The sequence below is a fragment of the Pipra filicauda genome, unplaced genomic scaffold, assembly GCF_003945595.2.
Source record: "Pipra filicauda isolate LSUMZ 115617 unplaced genomic scaffold, ASM394559v2 scaffold90_size2875636_pilon, whole genome shotgun sequence".
NCBI lineage: Eukaryota > Metazoa > Chordata > Aves > Passeriformes > Pipridae > Pipra > Pipra filicauda.
The window spans coordinates 751,695-769,866 of NW_024105098.1; the positions used below are offsets into that span (position 1 = coordinate 751,695).

The 18,172-nt window shown below is 46.3% G+C and overlaps 1 protein-coding gene across 2 annotated transcripts; it reads left to right on the forward strand.

Moving 5' to 3' along the window:
- The first annotated feature begins 489 nt into the window (after positions 1–489).
- On the forward strand, positions 490–15,824 carry PPP1R7 (protein phosphatase 1 regulatory subunit 7). Of its 2 annotated transcripts, XM_027724881.2 has the most exons (11): positions 490–566; positions 1,252–1,329; positions 1,497–1,619; positions 5,491–5,546; positions 6,496–6,561; positions 7,222–7,352; positions 8,219–8,381; positions 11,478–11,594; positions 12,874–12,978; positions 13,140–13,226; positions 15,429–15,824. In XM_027724881.2, the coding sequence occupies exons 2-11, from the start codon at positions 1,287–1,289 to the stop codon at positions 15,603–15,605; spliced, it is 1,068 nt and encodes a 355-aa protein (XP_027580682.1). In that variant the 5' UTR covers positions 490–566; positions 1,252–1,286; the 3' UTR covers positions 15,606–15,824. The 2 variants fall into 2 exon arrangements, with proteins under 2 accessions (XP_027580682.1, XP_027580683.1); XM_027724882.2 differs by lacking the exon at positions 1,252–1,329 and having other exon boundaries at positions 493–566; positions 15,429–15,823.
- Positions 15,825–18,172: the final 2,348 nt, after the last annotated feature.

Here is an 18,172-nt window from a genome sequence, read left to right on the forward strand (position 1 = left end):
CACAGCGGCCGCGTCAGCCAATAGGCAAAGGCGTTGTGAGAATGGCACGGAGGTGAGCCAATGGAACGCCAGCGCGGGAGAAGGCAAAAGAGATTTGTGTCTCCCGCCCTCCCTCCCCTTCCCCGCCGCCGCCGCCGCACGCGGGGCCCCGCGCCCCGGGCTGCCGGCCCGGAACAGCACGGCCGACCTGCTCCGGGGGCGGAAGGCTGCAGGTGGGCAGCGATCCTCCGAAGGATTTGTAGGCAGAAGCGCGCAACGCGTCTGGCCTGAGGCGCTGGTGGGGAGGAAGGAGGTCCGCGGACACCTCCCGCCCCGCCCGCAGGGAACTACAGCTCCCAGGAGGCTGCGGGGCGCAGCTAGCGCGCGTGCGCACGAGGGAGGGACAACAGCCGAGGCGCTGCCCTGCCCCCTGGGCGCTCCGCCTGCAGGTGATTGGCTGCGGCGCGGCTCCAGCGGCGGGCTCTGATTGGCTGGGCCGGCGGCGGGGGCGGTTTCCGGAAGCGGCGGCGGGAGGAGGAGCGATATGGCGGCGGAGAGCGGAGCGGGGCCGCAGGAGATGATGGAGGGTGAGAGCCCGCCGGGGCTGCCGCGGCTGCCGCGGGAGTCGGGGCGGCGCGGCTGGCTGCTCAGGCACCGCCGCCCGATGGGAGGGCTGCCAGCTGCGCGCCCGGGGACTTGTGGCCCCCCCCGCGCCCGGGCAGCCCCCGGGTGCCCACCCCCAGAGCTGCTGCCCGCGGGGCCGGGTCCTGGCGGGCCGCCGGGCACGGGGGGTCGGTCTGTGTTACCGGGGCATGGCGTGGTGCTGCCCCCGGCCCCCGCCCGTGGGGTTCCGGGCGCCATAGGGGGAAGGAGAAGGGTTGCGGAGATGACCGTGGCGTAAAAAATAAAGATAATAAGAAAGAAACCTTTTGACTGTCGCTGGTTTTCCTTAGTCCCCCGGTGAAAGGAGAGCAGATATTGAGGGGGGGCCGAGGAGGAGCGAGGAGCTTCAAGTCCCAGGCCCAGTGTGGCCACCGGAGCTGTGACTCTGTAAATATGAAGGGATCTGTCAGGTTGTTGTGGGGAGACTGTTGCCTTTACCTGCAGGGATTTTTTTTTATTGATGCCTTCACTTCTTCGTGTCATTGGTACTATTGTACATGATACTGATTTTTTTTTCTAAAAGCTTTTAAAATGTAATAGTTCTAATTCCATCTCCGTAGTCTTTGGAATTGCACTTCATTGATCTAAGAAATTTCCTTTTTCCTCCAGTCTTCTTCCCAGATTGTTGGTTTTAGGAAGATGTGATGGGAGGAAAAAGTGCATCCAAAATCAAAGTAGAAACAAGGGGTAAGAGGCCTTTTATTTAAGACTAAACCTTTCATTTAGTTAACTTAGGATTTCTACTAACTGCATAGTGGTATCTGTGACCCCTGGTTATTATTTCTGCTTGCTGCTCCTCCCCTGTGCCCCACTGCTGGAAGTAGCCTAATCCTGCCGCTCTGTGTCTCGTGCAGTTGACAAGCGGATCGAGTCGGAGGAGTCTGGGGACGAGGAGGGGAGGAAGCAGGCGGTTCGCCTGGTGACGGACCTGAGCCAGCAGAGCCTGAGGGATGAGCAGAACGGCGAGAACTCTGCAGGTACCGTGTCAGCCCCAGCGTCCCCTGGGTGCAGCAGAGCCTGCACCAGCCCCCTGCGCTCCCCCTGGCTGTGGCAGTGCTGGTTATCGGCGCCGATCTGCCCCGGAGCAGTCTTTAAATTTGAATAAATGGTGGTGTTATCGTAGCTGGAATAAAGCTGCCTGCTTCTTATGGAAGCACCCTCGATTTTTTGGGTTTTTTTTGGTTGTTTTTTTTTTTTTTTAATTTTCATATTTGTTTATCCATCCGCGTTTCGCTTCGAAATGTTTAATATCAAAACGCAAAACAGTTTTATTCATACTTTTTTGGGGGGTGGAAGTGCAGAAAATGAATGTGGAAAGGTGCTGGAAATGTTCACTGGAAATAACCCCAAGCAGCTTTTCATAATTCTGCTTTAGTTTATGTAGTCTTTTACCTAAAGAGTTGCCAGATTCCTTTGGAAGGCAATGAAGGCTATTTTTAGGTGGATTGAAGGGAACTGTCAGTATTATTTTTTTTTTAATTTAAATTTAATTTAAAAATTCTAAGACATACCAAAATTATATCTTTGAATCTTCTCAGATTCAAACTTTTGCTACTGTTCCTAATGTTTGTATTAGAAGACAGGGTAGAAATCTTGACAGACTTTTTTTAAGCCTGTGCATGTTTGGTGGGTGGGTTTTCAGTGGCTTGCATGGAATTTGTCAGAGCAGATCCATTTCTGCAGCCCCTGTGTGGTGATATGATCGGGGCTTTTGGTGCTAGCTGACAGTCTGAAGTGTAACAGCATCCTTTTGATAGAGATGTCCATGTAATTATTGTTGGTGTGGTACTAGAAGGGAAATAATGCAACAAATTTTAATTCTTTTTGACTGTACATCTACTGCAGATCCCTTCTCCTCTTAACCTTGCCCATTGGGATTTGCCAGAGTATTTTTCAAACTAGTAAACTGTTATTTAAATCTCGTATCCTAACCAAATGCACTCTACATAGGTCTGATTCATTGCTGATAGTTTAAAAACCCTGCATATTAATTAGAAAATGCTGTGGTGACGCCTGGGAAAGAGGACCCTTTGCAAACTGTACATCCCAAGCACTGTATGATTGATACAAAAATACAGATAAGACAGAGCTTGCATGCCTGGAACTATGAGTGTTTACTCAGCTTGGTATGACTTAGCTGTGTGTTTAGGGTTATACTGTGCACATTGTTCCCCTGGAAATTCTACTAAAGCAAACGCAGAAGTGACGTACTTTTATTCCAGTGAAAGCAAGAAAAACACCTCCAGATTTAGTTGCTGAATTACATTTGTGTACTATTTAATGTAACGACTGTATTGTTACTTTTTCCAAACTGTTAACATTTAAAAAAAACTTCTGCTAGGGCAGAAACCAAACAAAGGAATAATTTTTGAACATTTGAGGTAGCTTTCACAGCCAGCTTTGAGTTTCTCAGCTGCAAGGAAAATTAAAGAGTCTTCCACATTTTTTTCACAGAAGATCATAAGTAGAAAAAGCTTGAGCAGCTGAAATTTCAAATTCATCATTTGACTAATTCTCTGAGGAATAGAGCCTCTGGTTAGAAAGCTTATAACTGAGCTATTTATAATATTCTTCGTGCATATGCAGTTAAAAAGTGTAGTTGGGCTTTTTGTTGCTTTAAACGCCTGTGAACTTATGTAACTTGGTAATGACTGTTCCTACTGTGGAATTTGGGGTTCCTGAGGGGTGGATTTTTTTTTCCCTAGCTCTGCAAAGCCACGTATCTTGCAGGCATAGGTTACACAAAAATTCACTTAGGGAACTTCACTGCCAGAGCAATGGGGGTTTTTTCCCCTCTTGAGAAACGTGCTGTGTTGGGAAGTGTGGAATAAAGCAGTTTGCAAGGGAAATTGCAGTCCTGGCTGCTGTGTCAGTTTAGAGTGTTTTATATCCAGTCAGTTCATAAATAAAGTGACACGTAAATGGCTGTAAATTTGCTATAATTCTCCTCTTCCTCTCCTCTTCCTCTTCCTGTACTTTTAACATTTTCATACCAATACTGACAGCTGATATCAGACACACATCTCACTCAGGCTGGCATATGGAGTGCTTTATACACAGCACACAAACTTCATGAGGGTTGGCTCCATTACATAACCGCAGGGCCTGCGTGTTCAGTTTTAAATTGTTTTTATTTTAGTGAGTTTGATATGTATCCTGTGTGATTTGGTTTTGCATGCTTGGATTTGAGTGCTGTTTTCCCACGCTGGCTCTGCCACGACTGGTCTCTCAAAGCCACGTGGCAAAAAATAGGAGGAGCTGCCCTTTGACAGATCCCAGAACAGAGTATTTAACACATTGCCTAAATCAAATGTGTATAAATGAAAATATTCAAGCCTGCCAGCCAAACAAAGTCTTAAGAGGTGCAGCCTTGGTAGCAGGAGGGTAGGGTGTCCCATTCCCTTGCTGAAGTGTATAGCTTTGATCTGGAATGAAAATAAGAAAATGCAAGCGTTGCCCACGGCTAAGTTGCTGACAGGCAGACATACCTGCATCAGTTCTGGTGGCATTTCTGTCCTGTGTTCAATGTCCCCAAGACTCCCAGCTCATTTTGGATCCCCAGAATAAAATCTATGTTTCCTGCTAATTTAGACTGTAAAAAAAAATAAATAAAAAAATTAAAAGATGAGGATTGATTTTCAGTCTTAACTTCTGTCAGTCAGTTCTGTGAGTCTCTCTCCTGTTTGAATGCCCAGGCAAGAGCAGCAGCCCAAACACAGGAAGGTCAATGATGATCTGTGGACTGTCAAACCCTTGTAGTTTGATGACAGTATTAAAAATTGTGATGCTTGCACTGTTTGTCCTTACACTGCTACTTAGAAGACCAAGCACCAGTAGGAGAAATGCTTGTTAAATATACAGGAACACTAGGCATTTACAAGGATGTTGTAACCATGCTGGGCTGTGAAAATAGTCACTACTACTGGGTTAATGGCATGAGCTTGCATACAGTAATGCAAGAGTCAGTACAAAGCCTTTGGCATGTGACTGTAATTAAAGGTGCTTGTTTTTTTGGGAGTAGTTACTAAAAAAGCTTCCATCCTGTATGTCAGTTTTGCAAAGCTGAATCAGGCCCTGGGGTTTTTTTGGAGATTGATGCAACTGGCACACCTTCTTCAATAAATGGGAATCTGCATGAATTATTCAGCATGAAATTCTCCAGTAAACTTCCCTCCCTCTTGTGCTGTTGTAGAAGCACAGCAAATACTGGGCTGCCTTCCAGAGCTATAAAGGCATTTCCCAAGAAAATGCATTCAGTGTGATAAACAATGTTGTCTGGCATAGTAGTGAGTTCAGCCAAACAAAGGAAGGGAGATCCATCCAAAAATGTGCACAACAGTGACATAAACTGGCAGTGCTAGTAAAGAAAAGCTGAGGGGTGGGATTGTTGAGGTGCTTGGTCATTCCTGGTGCTCTCACTAGACAGTTTAGATTCCTTTTTGGCAGTGTTTTATTGTGCTGTCAGAGGAGCACAGACACTTTGGATGCTGTATCTTCAGAGGCACGATGGTCCCAGGTGTAAAGAAAAGGCATCCTGCCCAGCTCAGTCTTGAGCCAGCAGTATTCAGCAGCCACACAGGCAGGCTGGGAAAGGTGCTGATCTTTGTGTCTTTTGCATCTGGGCATGAAATTCTGTTGTTAAGAAAGCTTTTTATCCATGCCTAGCTGTCACATTGAAAACCAGGTAGGTGAAGTGTGGTTTTAACGAAGAATGTCTGAACTGTGCATCTCATGTGTTTCTTCTCCTGAGAAGCATTTGCTCTCTTGGTCTCTCTGGGTGTTTGCCATTGTTTTCCTGCCTTTAGCTGTCAGGTACAGAGGTTCATAATGTATTTGCTTCTTGTGTAGGAGAAGCAGAGACACCAGTGGACATGGAGACTATTAGCCTGGACCCAGAAGCTGAGGTAAAGGCAGATTTTTGTCCTTATGGGCTTTATACGGCAGGAAACAAAGGTAGGAAAAGGCAAGTATTGAAACCTGGTTAAAAGAGCTAATTCTTCTGAAGGTGATGGCTACCATGATCCTCCACAGAATTGATTCAGAGCCTTTAGACTAGAAGTAGAGGTGTTCTATTCTTGATCAGTAGCCGAAACATTTTCTTAGGACTTCAGAATTTTGAATTAAGCACAGAGGCACTGAGAGTGGGGCTGTGCTGCAGAAGGTATTGATGGGCTACGAGCTTCTGTGAGAATATCTTAATGAACTGTTTGCTGCTGTGAGTCCTGTGATTTGGCATAGGCACAGTGACTTTTCCAGCCTAATGCCTTGGCATCAGCAGCATGGTGAGCCTGTTAGCTGGAGAGCTTTTGAACTTGGGTGGGGAAGTACTCTGTTTCCCTTTGACATGCAAAACTGGAGCATCTGGTGCTGATCAGCACAGATGTGAAGGGCATCAGCTGATTGCCAGTGCAGAGCTGATGTTCACAGAACCACCAGTTATTCAAACTGTCAGTGATTCCTGCTCATCTGAGGCCTGGAGCTGGAAATGGCAAAGTGTTCCAGTTAAGCCCTAGAAAAGCAGGTAAGAGACCTTTATGCAAACTTTATTCGTGGCAGACAGCAGAATTTGTCTGTCTCGGTAAATTCTGAAGATTTCTAGTTTTGGCAGAACAGTGCTCAGAGTCAGGAAAGGGCTGTTGCCTTTTTGCAGCTGACAAGCTTAGGATGGTGCTTCACCGGTGGTGGTAAAATCATGTGCCAAACCCAATCTGAAAAAGCAGTTTGAAGGGAAGTTTTAATGAGCTTACACATTTCGTAAGACTGTAATTTTCCTTAGTTCAAAGGACCCTGTTGGGTCTTGGAAGACCAGGTTTGTTTTGAAATAACTGCCAAACCCCTCCATTTCTCTTTCAGGATGTTGACTTGAATCACTTCCGAATTGGGAAGATTGAAGGATTTGAGGTGCTCAAGAAAGTGAAGGTAACAGTCCTAGGGAATAGAGAATGCCTCTTGGAACTGGGCATTTTGTAGATCTAACCTATAAGAGGGCAGATACAGTCTCTTTTTGGCTGAGATCTTAATGAGTTCACTTTAGCTGAGGGAGGTGGTGTTTGCCCATTTGTCAAGTAGTAATAAAAATCCTTAGATTTTGTAAGTTGATTTTGTAAGTGGATGAGAGAAAATGCATCAGGGCACATCCTAAAAGATAACATCCTGGACTTGTACATAGAATAACATGGATGGGAAAGTACCTCTGGAGGTCTCTAGTACAGCCCTGCTCAAGGCAGGCCCAGTTAGAACATGTTGCTTAGGGCCTTCTCCAAGCTCTTGAGTATTTCCTAGGACAGACATTACGTAGCCTCCCTGCACTGCTGTTAGTGTCTGACCATTGTAGTTAAAAGATTTCCTTCTGCAAAGCTGAAGTAAACCAAGAAAGGATTGTATTTAAAAAACAACCAACCAACCAACCAGAAAAAAACCCCAAAAAACAACAAACCAACAACATCCAAACAAATCCCCAGCAAAACCTAACCAGGAACCCCCCTACACATACCTTATTGTCTGTAAGCCAAAAGACATTACATGCTGTCCTTCATATCCATTTTCCTGTTTCTTTTTAAACTTTTCCCCAACAATTAGACTCTGTGTCTCCGTCAGAATTTGATTAAGCACATTGAGAACCTGGAGCAGTTGCAGACCTTGCGGGAGCTGGATCTCTATGACAATCAAATCCGGAAGATTGAGAACTTGGAGACTCTGGTGGAACTTGAGTGAGTCCAGCAGAATCACTAGGATTAGGTTGGGGGTGGTTTGTGACTGCATTACTCATGCTGTGCTTATTCCAGGCCTTTCTCAGAATTCATTTGGGTGCTCTGTGAAGGATGATGTCTATTCTCTATTGATATTTAACCTGTGCAGTAAACTAGTTTCATTATCCTGAAGCTCCAGGGACAGGCAGCTGGAAATGAAACCTGTGCTGTGTAAGGCAGTGAGAATGACAGGTGGTTGCAGCTTCCATGCAAGTGTGGGAGTGCTCAGGCACCCCTTGCTCTTGGCAGCGAGAGCTCTGTGTAACAGGTTTTCATTCCTGCAAAAATGACAAGAGGTTTCAGGTAAGGTTATGATTTTTTTTTTTTTTTTTTTGGAGGGTGTTAGGGAAGGAGTAAGGGCCCTTCCCAGTTTCTGGCACTTGTCTGGGATCACCCTGGAGATAGATTACAAAACTGTTCTCTCTGGGGCACGGACTGGCCTACTTCTCGTGGTCACAACTGCTTCCTGCCTGTGGGAGGCCTTGACATGGTCCTGTCAGAGGCAGATCTTGTAGGCAAATACCTTTCCCAAGGAAAATGCAGATTGGCTTCCTCCCACAGTGGCTCCGTGGCTGGGCAAAATAATGGCTGTCTTCTGCATGTGTCAGATGGTTTTTTCTTTTTGCTGACACACTACAGAAGTATTCTGAAAGTTATATTTGTTGTATTTTCTGATAACAAGACATTACACTCATGACTTTAGATTCAAGGCCTAGCAAAGGCTTGATCTCTGCTGATAGTGAGGTTCCCCACCAACTTACAAGTGCCTCTTTCAGAATCATCCACGCCTGATAGACTGATGAGACCTTTGGTTTGTTCTCCCTCAGGATCCTGGACATCTCCTTTAACGTCCTGCGACAAATTGAAGGACTAGACCAGCTTACCCAGCTTAAAAAGCTCTTCCTTGTCAACAACAAAATCAGCAAAATTGAGAATTTGAGCAACTTGCAGATGCTACAGATGTTAGAGTTGGGATCAAATCGAATTCGGGTAGGCTTGCTCTACGAGATGTTAGCTGGAGAGTTCTGAGCTCTTTGGTTTGGGGTTAGCATTCTCTGAAAGTGCACTTCATTGACTCTGACTTGCAATTTTGTTGGTTTTTATTGTTCTAGTCATTCACTGTGCTTATTGCTGTGCATGCTGGATCCTTTCATCATGCATTAGTGCCTGGCTACTAAATCACTATTTATGAATTTCTGTCTTTAATGAGCATGTTTATCCCCCGTGTGCTTCCTTTTTCAGGTGATAGTTTCTTCCTTCTAGAGAGCCAAGCCTATCAAAACTAGCAGTTGTTTTCTCTTACCTTTTTAGAGACTGGTGCTGTGTCGATGAAACCTGTTGAATGCAAATTTGAGTTTGATTTGTATGTGTAGTTGACAGCCTGCTATGGCAGCCAGTCTCGCTCAGGAAAAAGATTGTCTTTAGGCTTTGCTCTGAAATGCCTTAAAAACCTGGTGCTGCTTCTGGGTTTTATTGTTCAGTTCGTGACTTTTTCGGTTTAGATGATTGAAAGTCTGTGCCAGTTACAGAGGAGCAGTTATGAGTAGTCTCTGCTGTCCCTGAGGTATGATTCTCTGTATTTGGCCAGTTTGTAAGAGAACTGGTCAGACAGATGACGCAAAAGACTTGCAACGTGCAAAGTAAACTTGGATTTTTGAAGCTTTTTCGATTACATACTCTTTAGAAAATACTCATAACAGATGAGTGCATTTCAGTCAATGTGGTCTAAGTTGGTGCTCCCCATTTACAGTCTCTGAGAAATTACTTGTTATGCTGAAAGCACAAATTTGGAAAATATCTGTTTTTCCTCTTTATTTCAGGACTTGTGGAAGCACACTTTGTAGAAAAGAAGGAAACTTCAGCTACTAGAAACAGCTTTTTAAGACAGAAATGTGTGCTGCTTTTTTGAAGTGGAAGAATTTTGGTTTGCTCCTAAAGCTAAACTGGACTGAATTTTTTTCCAGCCAAAGAAATTTCTGCTTCGGAAATTAAATTATTTAGGGGAATAAATCTGCCAGATCAGATGAGGGATTAGGAACCTTAGAGTTGCATAGGTTGGGGGAACAGGAGTTATAGAGAAAAGCACTTTGCTGTTTCAGAAACAGAACAGGCTAAGCATACTGATCCTTACATTTCAAAAGCTGAGTTAAGTAAAACTGTACTGTATTCCATATCTAAGCATCATTATGTTCTGGAAAAAAAAGAAATCCAGCAACATTTCTGAATTGGTACTTAGGTGGTGCATTGCCAATAATATCAAGCCAAGGAATAGCTTTTAAACAATGAAGTTAGATTTACTTTATGTGTGTGTTCTCAGTGTTGAGCCTGAGCATACTAACAGAACAGCTGAACCCCCTCGAAATTGTCACTGGATAGGTAACAGGAGCTTCTTAAATTACTTTATTTTTAGGGGGTGTTTTTTCTGTTTTATCTTGTTAATTCTATTCTGGCTTCTTCAGACAACAGTGCTCTATGCTTCTAATTGCTTTACAGGAGTGACTAACCTGTGCCTAGGCTTGGCATGAAGAAATCTCGTGTTATTCGAGGGCACCTAGAACTCTTGTCCTAGTTTTCTGTTGCTAGGGTGGCTTGGCTGTATGCTTTACAGGTGGCCATATCCTTAACTTTTTAGGGTGCAAGCCTGTGGACTCTTCAGGAGGCGTTCTTGGCTCCTTCCCTGTGCCCCAAAGCTGCTGCAGTAGCACTGTCTTACTCTGCTGGACACTCAGACCCCTTGGTGTGCCCTTACCCTGCAGTCCCTCCTGACTTAGCACTTGTTGCTCTGTTCCTTTTGAATGAATGGTGGGGAGAAGAACTTTAGGCTTGAGCTGACACATGTAATGCTTTTTTTCTTAAAGTTGGACTGAGGCAACTATAATGCAAGCACTTCTTTACTTATTCCTTAGGGTTTTGTCCCCTCGTGTCCATCTGTCCCGTTCTTCTCCCTGTGCTGAGTCGTCAGTGTTTCCTCCTCAGGGCTAGGGGGGCTGCCAATGAGCAACAAATCTGTCATTTTTCTTGCAAGGTCAAAACAGGGGTAAGGCCATAGCCTAGAAGGAGGGTGAATCCAAATTTGAGCTGCTTAACCCCTTATGTTCAGTCCTTTGGCAGTTGTGGGATAGAGGTTGAAAAGCTTCTTTCCTTTCCCAGAGTGTATCTGTAAGTTCATAGTGTGTGTGTTTGTGTCCATCTTCCTCTTCTTTATGTTATACACGCACAGGTAAATGTGCACCCATGCACAGACACACAGTAATCCAAGTGGTGCTAGGACTCAGTGGCCTGGCTCACCAGCACTACTAATCTGAAGCTCTGCCAGGCAGGAAGAATGTGGGAAAGCTGAGATGTCACAACCTGCTTGAGCACAAACACTCTGGGTGTGTCTGTGTCCATATTGTTGTTTTTCTCTGAGCTGAAGTCTGGTTTTAAAATTCTTACCTCTTTTAACAGTATCTTGGTTTTTTAATTAAGAGGCTTTCCCCTGAAAAAAAAAAAAAAGTGTTTTGTTTTCTTTCCTTTTGTTTGCAGGAGCCTTTTATAATCCCACCCTTTTCCCATTTCCCCCCCCCGTTTTCACTCTTCTGTTTGTGCTTTCTCCCTTCCTCTGTAAATAAATAATATGACTCTCCTTGATGCCTCACAGAGATCCTTATCTTCTCCCACTGAAGGCTGAGCTCAGGAGTTAAACTGGTACAGTGTATATGTTCTCCCAGTAGCATGTGTATTTAAAACATGTACATCACTTTAACTGGTATGGGTGTGTTCTGCCAGTAGCATGACTGTATAGCCAAGGAGTTACATCTGTTAACACTTACACCTGTGAGACAGTTAACCTTGCTTAGGGCAGAGAAGCTGAACAACTTGCCTCTGTGTTATGCAGTCACTGATTTGCAGAATTAAATTTGCACCCTGTGTTTTCTCCCTCCCAGATTCTCTTTCCACTCACTAGTGACATATTTTTCTCGCTTCACAAATCTTCTGCCCTGGATACACCCCATGGCTATAACATGGCTATAAAATGGCAGCCACATCTACCAAGTGGAGTTTTGCCTCACAGCAATAACACAGTCTCCTCTGGTCATTTTGCAGGCAATTGAAAACATTGACACCTTGGCTAATCTTGACAGTCTGTTCCTCGGAAAGAATAAAATCACCAAGCTGCAGAATTTGGATGCACTGACAAACCTGACTGTGCTCAGCATACAGGTATTGGTTGTATTCTGAACAGCCTTTGTGCCTCAAAACATTTTGTGATTTATAATCAGCTCTTCTGAATCACAGAATCACAAAATGGTTTGGGTTGGAAGTGACCTTAAAGATCATCTAGTTACAACCTCTTGCCATGGGCAGGGACACCTTCCACTATCCCAAGTTGCTCCAAGCCCTGTCCAACCTGGCCTTGGACACTTCCAGGGATGGGGCAGCCACAGCTTCTCTGGGCAACCTGTGCCAGGGCCTCTCCAGCCTCACAGGGAATGATTTCTTCCTAATATGTAATTAAACCTGCCCTCCTTCAGCTTAAGGCCATTCCCCCTTGTCCTATTACTACATGCTCTTGTGAAAAATCCCTCTCCTGCCTTCTTGTAAGCCCCCCAGCAGCAGGTCTGCAGTGTTGGAGTTGAATTTCTGTACTGGAAGGAGGTGTGATATTCTCTGTGTTGTCTTTTCTCATCCCTTCATGCTACCTGAGATTGACAGACACTGATAAAATGATAAAACAAAGATTTGATTTTTATGGAAGGAAGAACAGGAAACGAATGTTATCCTGTATTTTGTTCCTGAAATACTGTTTCCTAATGTGTTACAGTAACATCCAATGCATTACCCCAGGGAAGTCCTTATAATGGCAGTGGCTCAGGGTCGCTGCCTTCTTCCTGAAGAGCCAAGAAGTCTGAATGAGACTGTGCTAAATGAAATCTATCCTTAATGGGCTTTTGGAAAGCTTCTTCCTTTTCTAAAAGGTGGAATAAAAGACAGCTAGTTTCTTTCCCTGAGTCCCCTTCTCATCAGTATGACAATGCTGGCACACTCTAACATCTCTTACAGTTGTTGGCAGGAAAGACGTGCTGACTCCGTGGTAGCACCTGTGTTGCACCGTTGTTCTGTAGGAGGTACAGCAGAGTGCAGTGGGACTAAAGTGGTGTAACTTCTCCACTGACCATCCCCTTAAAAAGACCTACAAAATGAACGCTGTTCATGCATAGGCCTGTTGTTTGTAAAGACACCAGGTGGAAAGCTTTCAGGCTGCAGCTTTTGATGGGAAGGTCAGAGTCTGATTCCTCTAAACTTGGAGACTGTGACTCCCATGGTGCTTCCTCATGCATCAGTGGTGCAGAGATCAAACAGATGAGCTCACGAGGTCAGTGTGGGCCCAAGCAGACTATTTCCCCTTCCCAGCCATACTTCGGAGAAATGGTTTTTCCCCAGTGACCCACAGGGGTTTGAGTTTGTTTGGAGTGGTACTGAACAGCTGTTACACTTCCAGAACAACCGTCTGACCAAGATCGAGGGGCTGCAGAGCTTGGTGAATTTGCGGGAGTTGTACCTCAGCCACAACGGCATCGAAGTCATCGAGGGACTGGAGAACAATGTAAGCAGGCTCTTGCTGACTCTGCAGCACAATTGTTGCCCTAAGCTGCTCCTGTTAATGGCTTTTCTGGAAGTTTTTGTTCAACCCGGGCCTAAAAAAAGGTGGGACGGAGAAGATGAAAAGAAATCCGATCTAATATTTTTCATGTTTGCTTTGTCTAGAACAAACTCACAATGCTGGACATTGCATCCAACAGGATCAAGAAGATTGAGAATATCAGCCACCTAACAGAGCTGCAGGAGTTCTGGGTAAGCACAGGCCAGAGGCTGTTCCCTAAAATGTCTGTACAGCAGTGAAACCCTTCTGATGGGCAGCATGTGGGTATGTGTGTCTTGAGGTGAACTCCTCTAGATCTGGTGATCAGCTTTAAGATCTTGACAGTCTGCATGGATAAAGTTGTCTGGTGGTTTTCCATAAGGAAAGAGAAGAGCTTAAAAAATTCTTTGCAGAGCTTTGCTGAGTGGTAAGAAGCCTCTGTCTGCCTAGGAAATAGGCCCTGCCTTCACGCTCAGGGTGGTTATGAAACAATCCCACGTGTCCTATTTCTGCAGCTCATCCTTTTCTGAGTGAGCCTGACAGGGTAATGGGGAAGCACAGTGCCTGTTCAGAGCAGAGCTGGTATTTTTAGGGCATTATAAATAAGAAGAAAATCAAACCATCTTCTGGTTTGCTTCCATTGCTATGAGGTAGATAACAGCTTAGGTTTGCTTCTGTTTCTTTCTGACACCTGGAATTGCTAAGCCCTTTGTCATTCCTAAGTCAGCTCAGGAAATTCAGAGACACCCTCTCCTGAAGCATTAGCACCCTGCCATGTTTGGGAGCTGTGTACAAATCTGCTCCTGTGAAAACACGGGGAAGAAGCAGCAAATGCTCATGAGCTGGCACGTGCTTTAGCTCTTGTAGAGTTTCTGCATTCAAGGCTGAGAATAAGAGTTGTGTGTCATGATGTCTGTCCTTTGGAGTTCAGTCATTTAAACTCTTGAGTAGAGGCTGAGAGAAAAGGAGTGCAAAGCAGCTTCAAATGAAACCCAGCTAGAGCCTGTAGTCCAGGTCCCTTGGGTCATTTTCCTAGCCTTACAATGTGGCTTAGGAGACAGGTAGTAGTGTTACCTGTCCATGCCTGTTCCATAAGGAACTCTTTAAGTAGCAGAAGCTGAGAAGCCTGTTTAACATGACATCTTTTGGGCAGTAAAAGAGAGGCAGTTCAGTGTAGCTGGTGTGGGGCCTGTCCTGATCCTGTGCAGTTTCCTCCAGTCTTCCTCTTTGCTGTTGCTCTGCATTGCACTGCTGGTTGCACTTGTTGTACTGAAAGGACAGAGCACATCTGAACCTCAGTGGATTCCTTTGCAAAAACACCAGTGTGTTTGGAGTCCTTTGTCAGAATGTGCCTTGGCCAAGATCTTTTAGCTGAGCCTGGAAAATGCCCTCCTGGGTTTGTTCCACTTCTGTGTTAAAAAAACCAGATTTGTTTGAAAAGGAGCAGGGCAAAATTTTCTTCAGTGTGAACAAGTGGTGTATCTCCCAGTTTGTATTTTCACTGACTGCACAGTTGAAGCCACATAAAAGTCCTTTTAACACCTTAAGGAAGCAGAATTTAAAGTCCTAGACACTTGTTTCCCAAGTACCACATCCCCAGTGGAGGGACTGAGATGTCTCGAGGTGGAGTGACTTGGCTGAAGTGACATTGTGATGAGCTGTAGCAGAATGAGACAATCCACTGAAATTTTTTTATATTTTATTTGAAGGTGGCATTGCTGTAGTGACTTCTCTGTATCCAAAAGCAAAGGGTGCTTGTGTCTCAGGGTTGGACAGCATGTGGCTACCTTGCAGCTTTGCTTCCTTGTTGGGCAGCTGAAGCAGTCATCCCTTTGTGTGGGAATCCCTTTGCTGTGCCAGCAATGAGACAGGCAGAGAACCCAAATTAGAGAGCTTGGCATTTTCTCCGGAGTGCAGAAGCAGTTTTGGTGGGGAAGTGATGTAGAGGAGAGAGGAAAATGTTGCTTTTCTTGTCAGTTTGGAACCTTTTTTAAATGTTTCCTGGGAAGCTATGAAAGTAAAGATAGATGTCCCAGTGGAAATAAATCTTGATGTAAATATTTCCAGCCCATAAATGCACAGTGTATGGGGTGTATGTATAGAGACTGACCCAGTGCCTTGCAGTGCCTTTCCCAGCGTAGTGGTTGGACTGGATACACTGTCTGAAGGGCGGAGCAGCCACCAGGATAGTGTGGGTGAGGAGGGAATAGCGGCGAGGCCTGGAGTGTGAGACAGGAAAGCTCATCTCAGAGGTTCCAGGGGGAGAAGGATCTTGTAGACAGGGTCTTCTTTGATGCATGTGCAGCCTGTGCAGCGATGGTGCCCTGGGAGCAGCGATCCTGGGCAGCCCTGGGTTCCTGTGCCAGGCCTGGCGTGGGATGCGGTGGGTGAGCGTGACTGTGTGTGCTCTGCAGATGAACGACAATCTCGTGGAGAGCTGGAGTGACCTGGATGAGCTGAAAGGGGCCAAGAACTTGGAGACTGTATACCTGGAGCGGAACCCTCTGCAGAAGGATCCCCAGTACCGACGCAAAATCATGCTGGCCCTCCCGACTGTCCGGCAGATCGATGCCACGTTCGTTCGATTCTGAGCCTCCTGCTGCCCTCTCTCCCCTGCCCTCCTCTGAGAAATGTCCCAGCAGGGTTTTTTATCCACTCACCACTCCCCAGGTCTTCAGTACACTGACACTCATGGGGCAAATAGTCAATTAAAAGCACTGAAACCAGATCTAGTGTACAATGCACTCATTGTTTTTGAAATGTTGTTGTTATTATTATTATTATTATTATTAAATCTTAACACAAGAGCCTTCAATGTGCCTGTGTTTTTTGTTTCATGGGGGAGGTTTTGCCAGAAAGTGTTTGCAACATACTGAAGCCCTGTGGAGCTGCTTGCCAACTGTGTTGACTCTGTGACATGCCTTCATGTTAGGAATGTCCTCACAAACACCATATCCAGATCCAGGCTCAACAGTGATCTGTAGAAAAGTAAAAAAAAGATCTGATGGAGATGCCCACCCAGGTTAGTTACCAGGTGTGAGTCAGTGCAAAATATCTGCTGGCAGAACATGGGGCTGTAGAGGAAGTAGCCTTTTTGTAGTAATTTTATTTTTTTAAGCGCAGCTGCAAGCTCATGAGAAGGTTGGGGACAAACTGATATTAATATTGTAACGGTGAGCAAGGTAAGGGTTTGGTAGGACTTTGTTAACAGACAGTGTTTGCCATCAGAAAATATTATGTCCTGCTTCCACTAAACATGGTGATGTGGCATTGCTGTCCCTCTGAACCTCTCTTTGATCTGGGCAACTGAACTGCATCCCCCCAGCAAATGGAAAACTTCCCAGGGGGAATCCTTGCCGTCTGCCACCGTGTTAGTCCAACAGTCATGTCATCAGCCCAGGGGAACGAGTTAAAAACAGAAGCATTTCCTGAAAATTTGCTCTCAGTGGTAGTTTGATTCATTCTGATCTGACATGGATTTGAATCTCTGGAAGAGTGGGAAGAATCCCTTCTTCAGCAAGAGACCAGAAATATTAAGCAGGACAGTGTGGCCTGGTGGAAGATTTTAGTTTCCCTTCGTGGGCTATGTTCCACTTGCTCACCTGCAGCTCTGCTGTGGATTGTGATGCTGCTGGAGGTGACTGGGCTTGGCTGGGGGATGTGCATCCCACCACGCCACTGAACTTGGGATGTGTTTGGTGGGATGAGTTGCTTTGAGTCCCCCCAGGTGCCACAAGCACCTGGGAACTGTAAAAGTGGGGTCTCAGCTGCTCTGTGACCATTGCTGCTGAAGCCCCACCCACGCTGTCCCTGAGCTGTGGGCTGCCAGCACCTGGGAAGCAAAACAGCTGGGATTTCCCCCAAAGTTGCAAAAACCAGCAGAAACTCTTCTTTTGGGGGGTAGATCACCCCAGAGCTTTTCAGGACACGTGTGTGTTTCCTCAGGTTGATTTTGTGCTTGGCACGTGTCATCCCAGCCTTACCAACGGGTCTGACCAGGGCTCTGGGAGGCCACAGGACCCAAACCAAGCAAAGTTCGGTGCTGACGTGCAACCTCCTTGGCTCGGCAGGAGTTGCAAAGGGTGTAAATGAAGCTGGAATTTGGCCCAAGTTTAGACAGGGTTGGCTGAAAGCGCCCAGGGAGCTGAGATGCTGGAAGGGAAAGAAAGGAGCTGCAGGAGTTCCACAGAGGAAGGGACCAGCCATGGGAGCTTTCACTCTGAGTAGCCTGTGAGCACTGGAGGGAGAAGGGCTGTCCCATTCCCCATGAGATAGGGCTGTGAGATGCTGCAGCTGCTGCTGTCATCTCAGCCTGTTCCTTCCCTGCTCTTCCTCCTCCTCTTCCAGTCCTGCAGTTTGACTTCATCACCATCTCTGTGGCAGCCTGTCCCCTGGCATCCCTCTTTGCCCTGCTCAGTATCTGGGTGGAGATCTGCCTGGACGCCCACAAGTTCCTCTGTGACTGCTGGCACAGGGCATTGGCATTTGGTTCTCCATCCTGGAGGCCATCACTCACCTGGCCATCACCAGCAGTGTGCGCTGGGCAGGCAGGGGCTGGTGAGGGGGCTGCAGGTGGAGTAAGGGGACTGGGAGGAGAACTTGTTTGGGTGTTTGGGATGGAGCATGATGAGGTGAGCCCCACTGCCAGCTGTGGGTTCACATGTGCAGAAGGTGCAGCTCCAAGGGCACAACCACAGGCGGTGGGAAGCTGTCACCCTCTAAGCCCTGCTTGGCAATATCTGGGGGGAGAGCAGGACACTGCACCATGAGCAGGGAGCTGCCGTCCCAGACCAGTGGTGTTGATGTCTGGTTTGTCAGGTTGAGGGCGAGGAGAGGCAGAAAGCCAGCCCAGGAGCACAGGGCATGAATTAGGGTGGGGATGGGGTGTCCCTCAGCTGCAGCACCTGCTGCAGAATATTTCCTTGCTCCCGGGCCTTCCTCATAGCCTTTGCCTCTGAATTCCTGCCCCGTGCGTACCATGGGTACATCCACAACAGCAGCCTGCACAACTGCATGAAGTTCACCTTGGCATATGTGCCACAGGGCTTCGTCTTGCAGAGCAACACCAAGTGCAGGTGAGAGCCCGCTCCCACCTCACCTGGCTCCTCACCTCCTTCCTTAGGCTTGGATTTGCCTTTCTTTGCCTCTGCCACAGCAA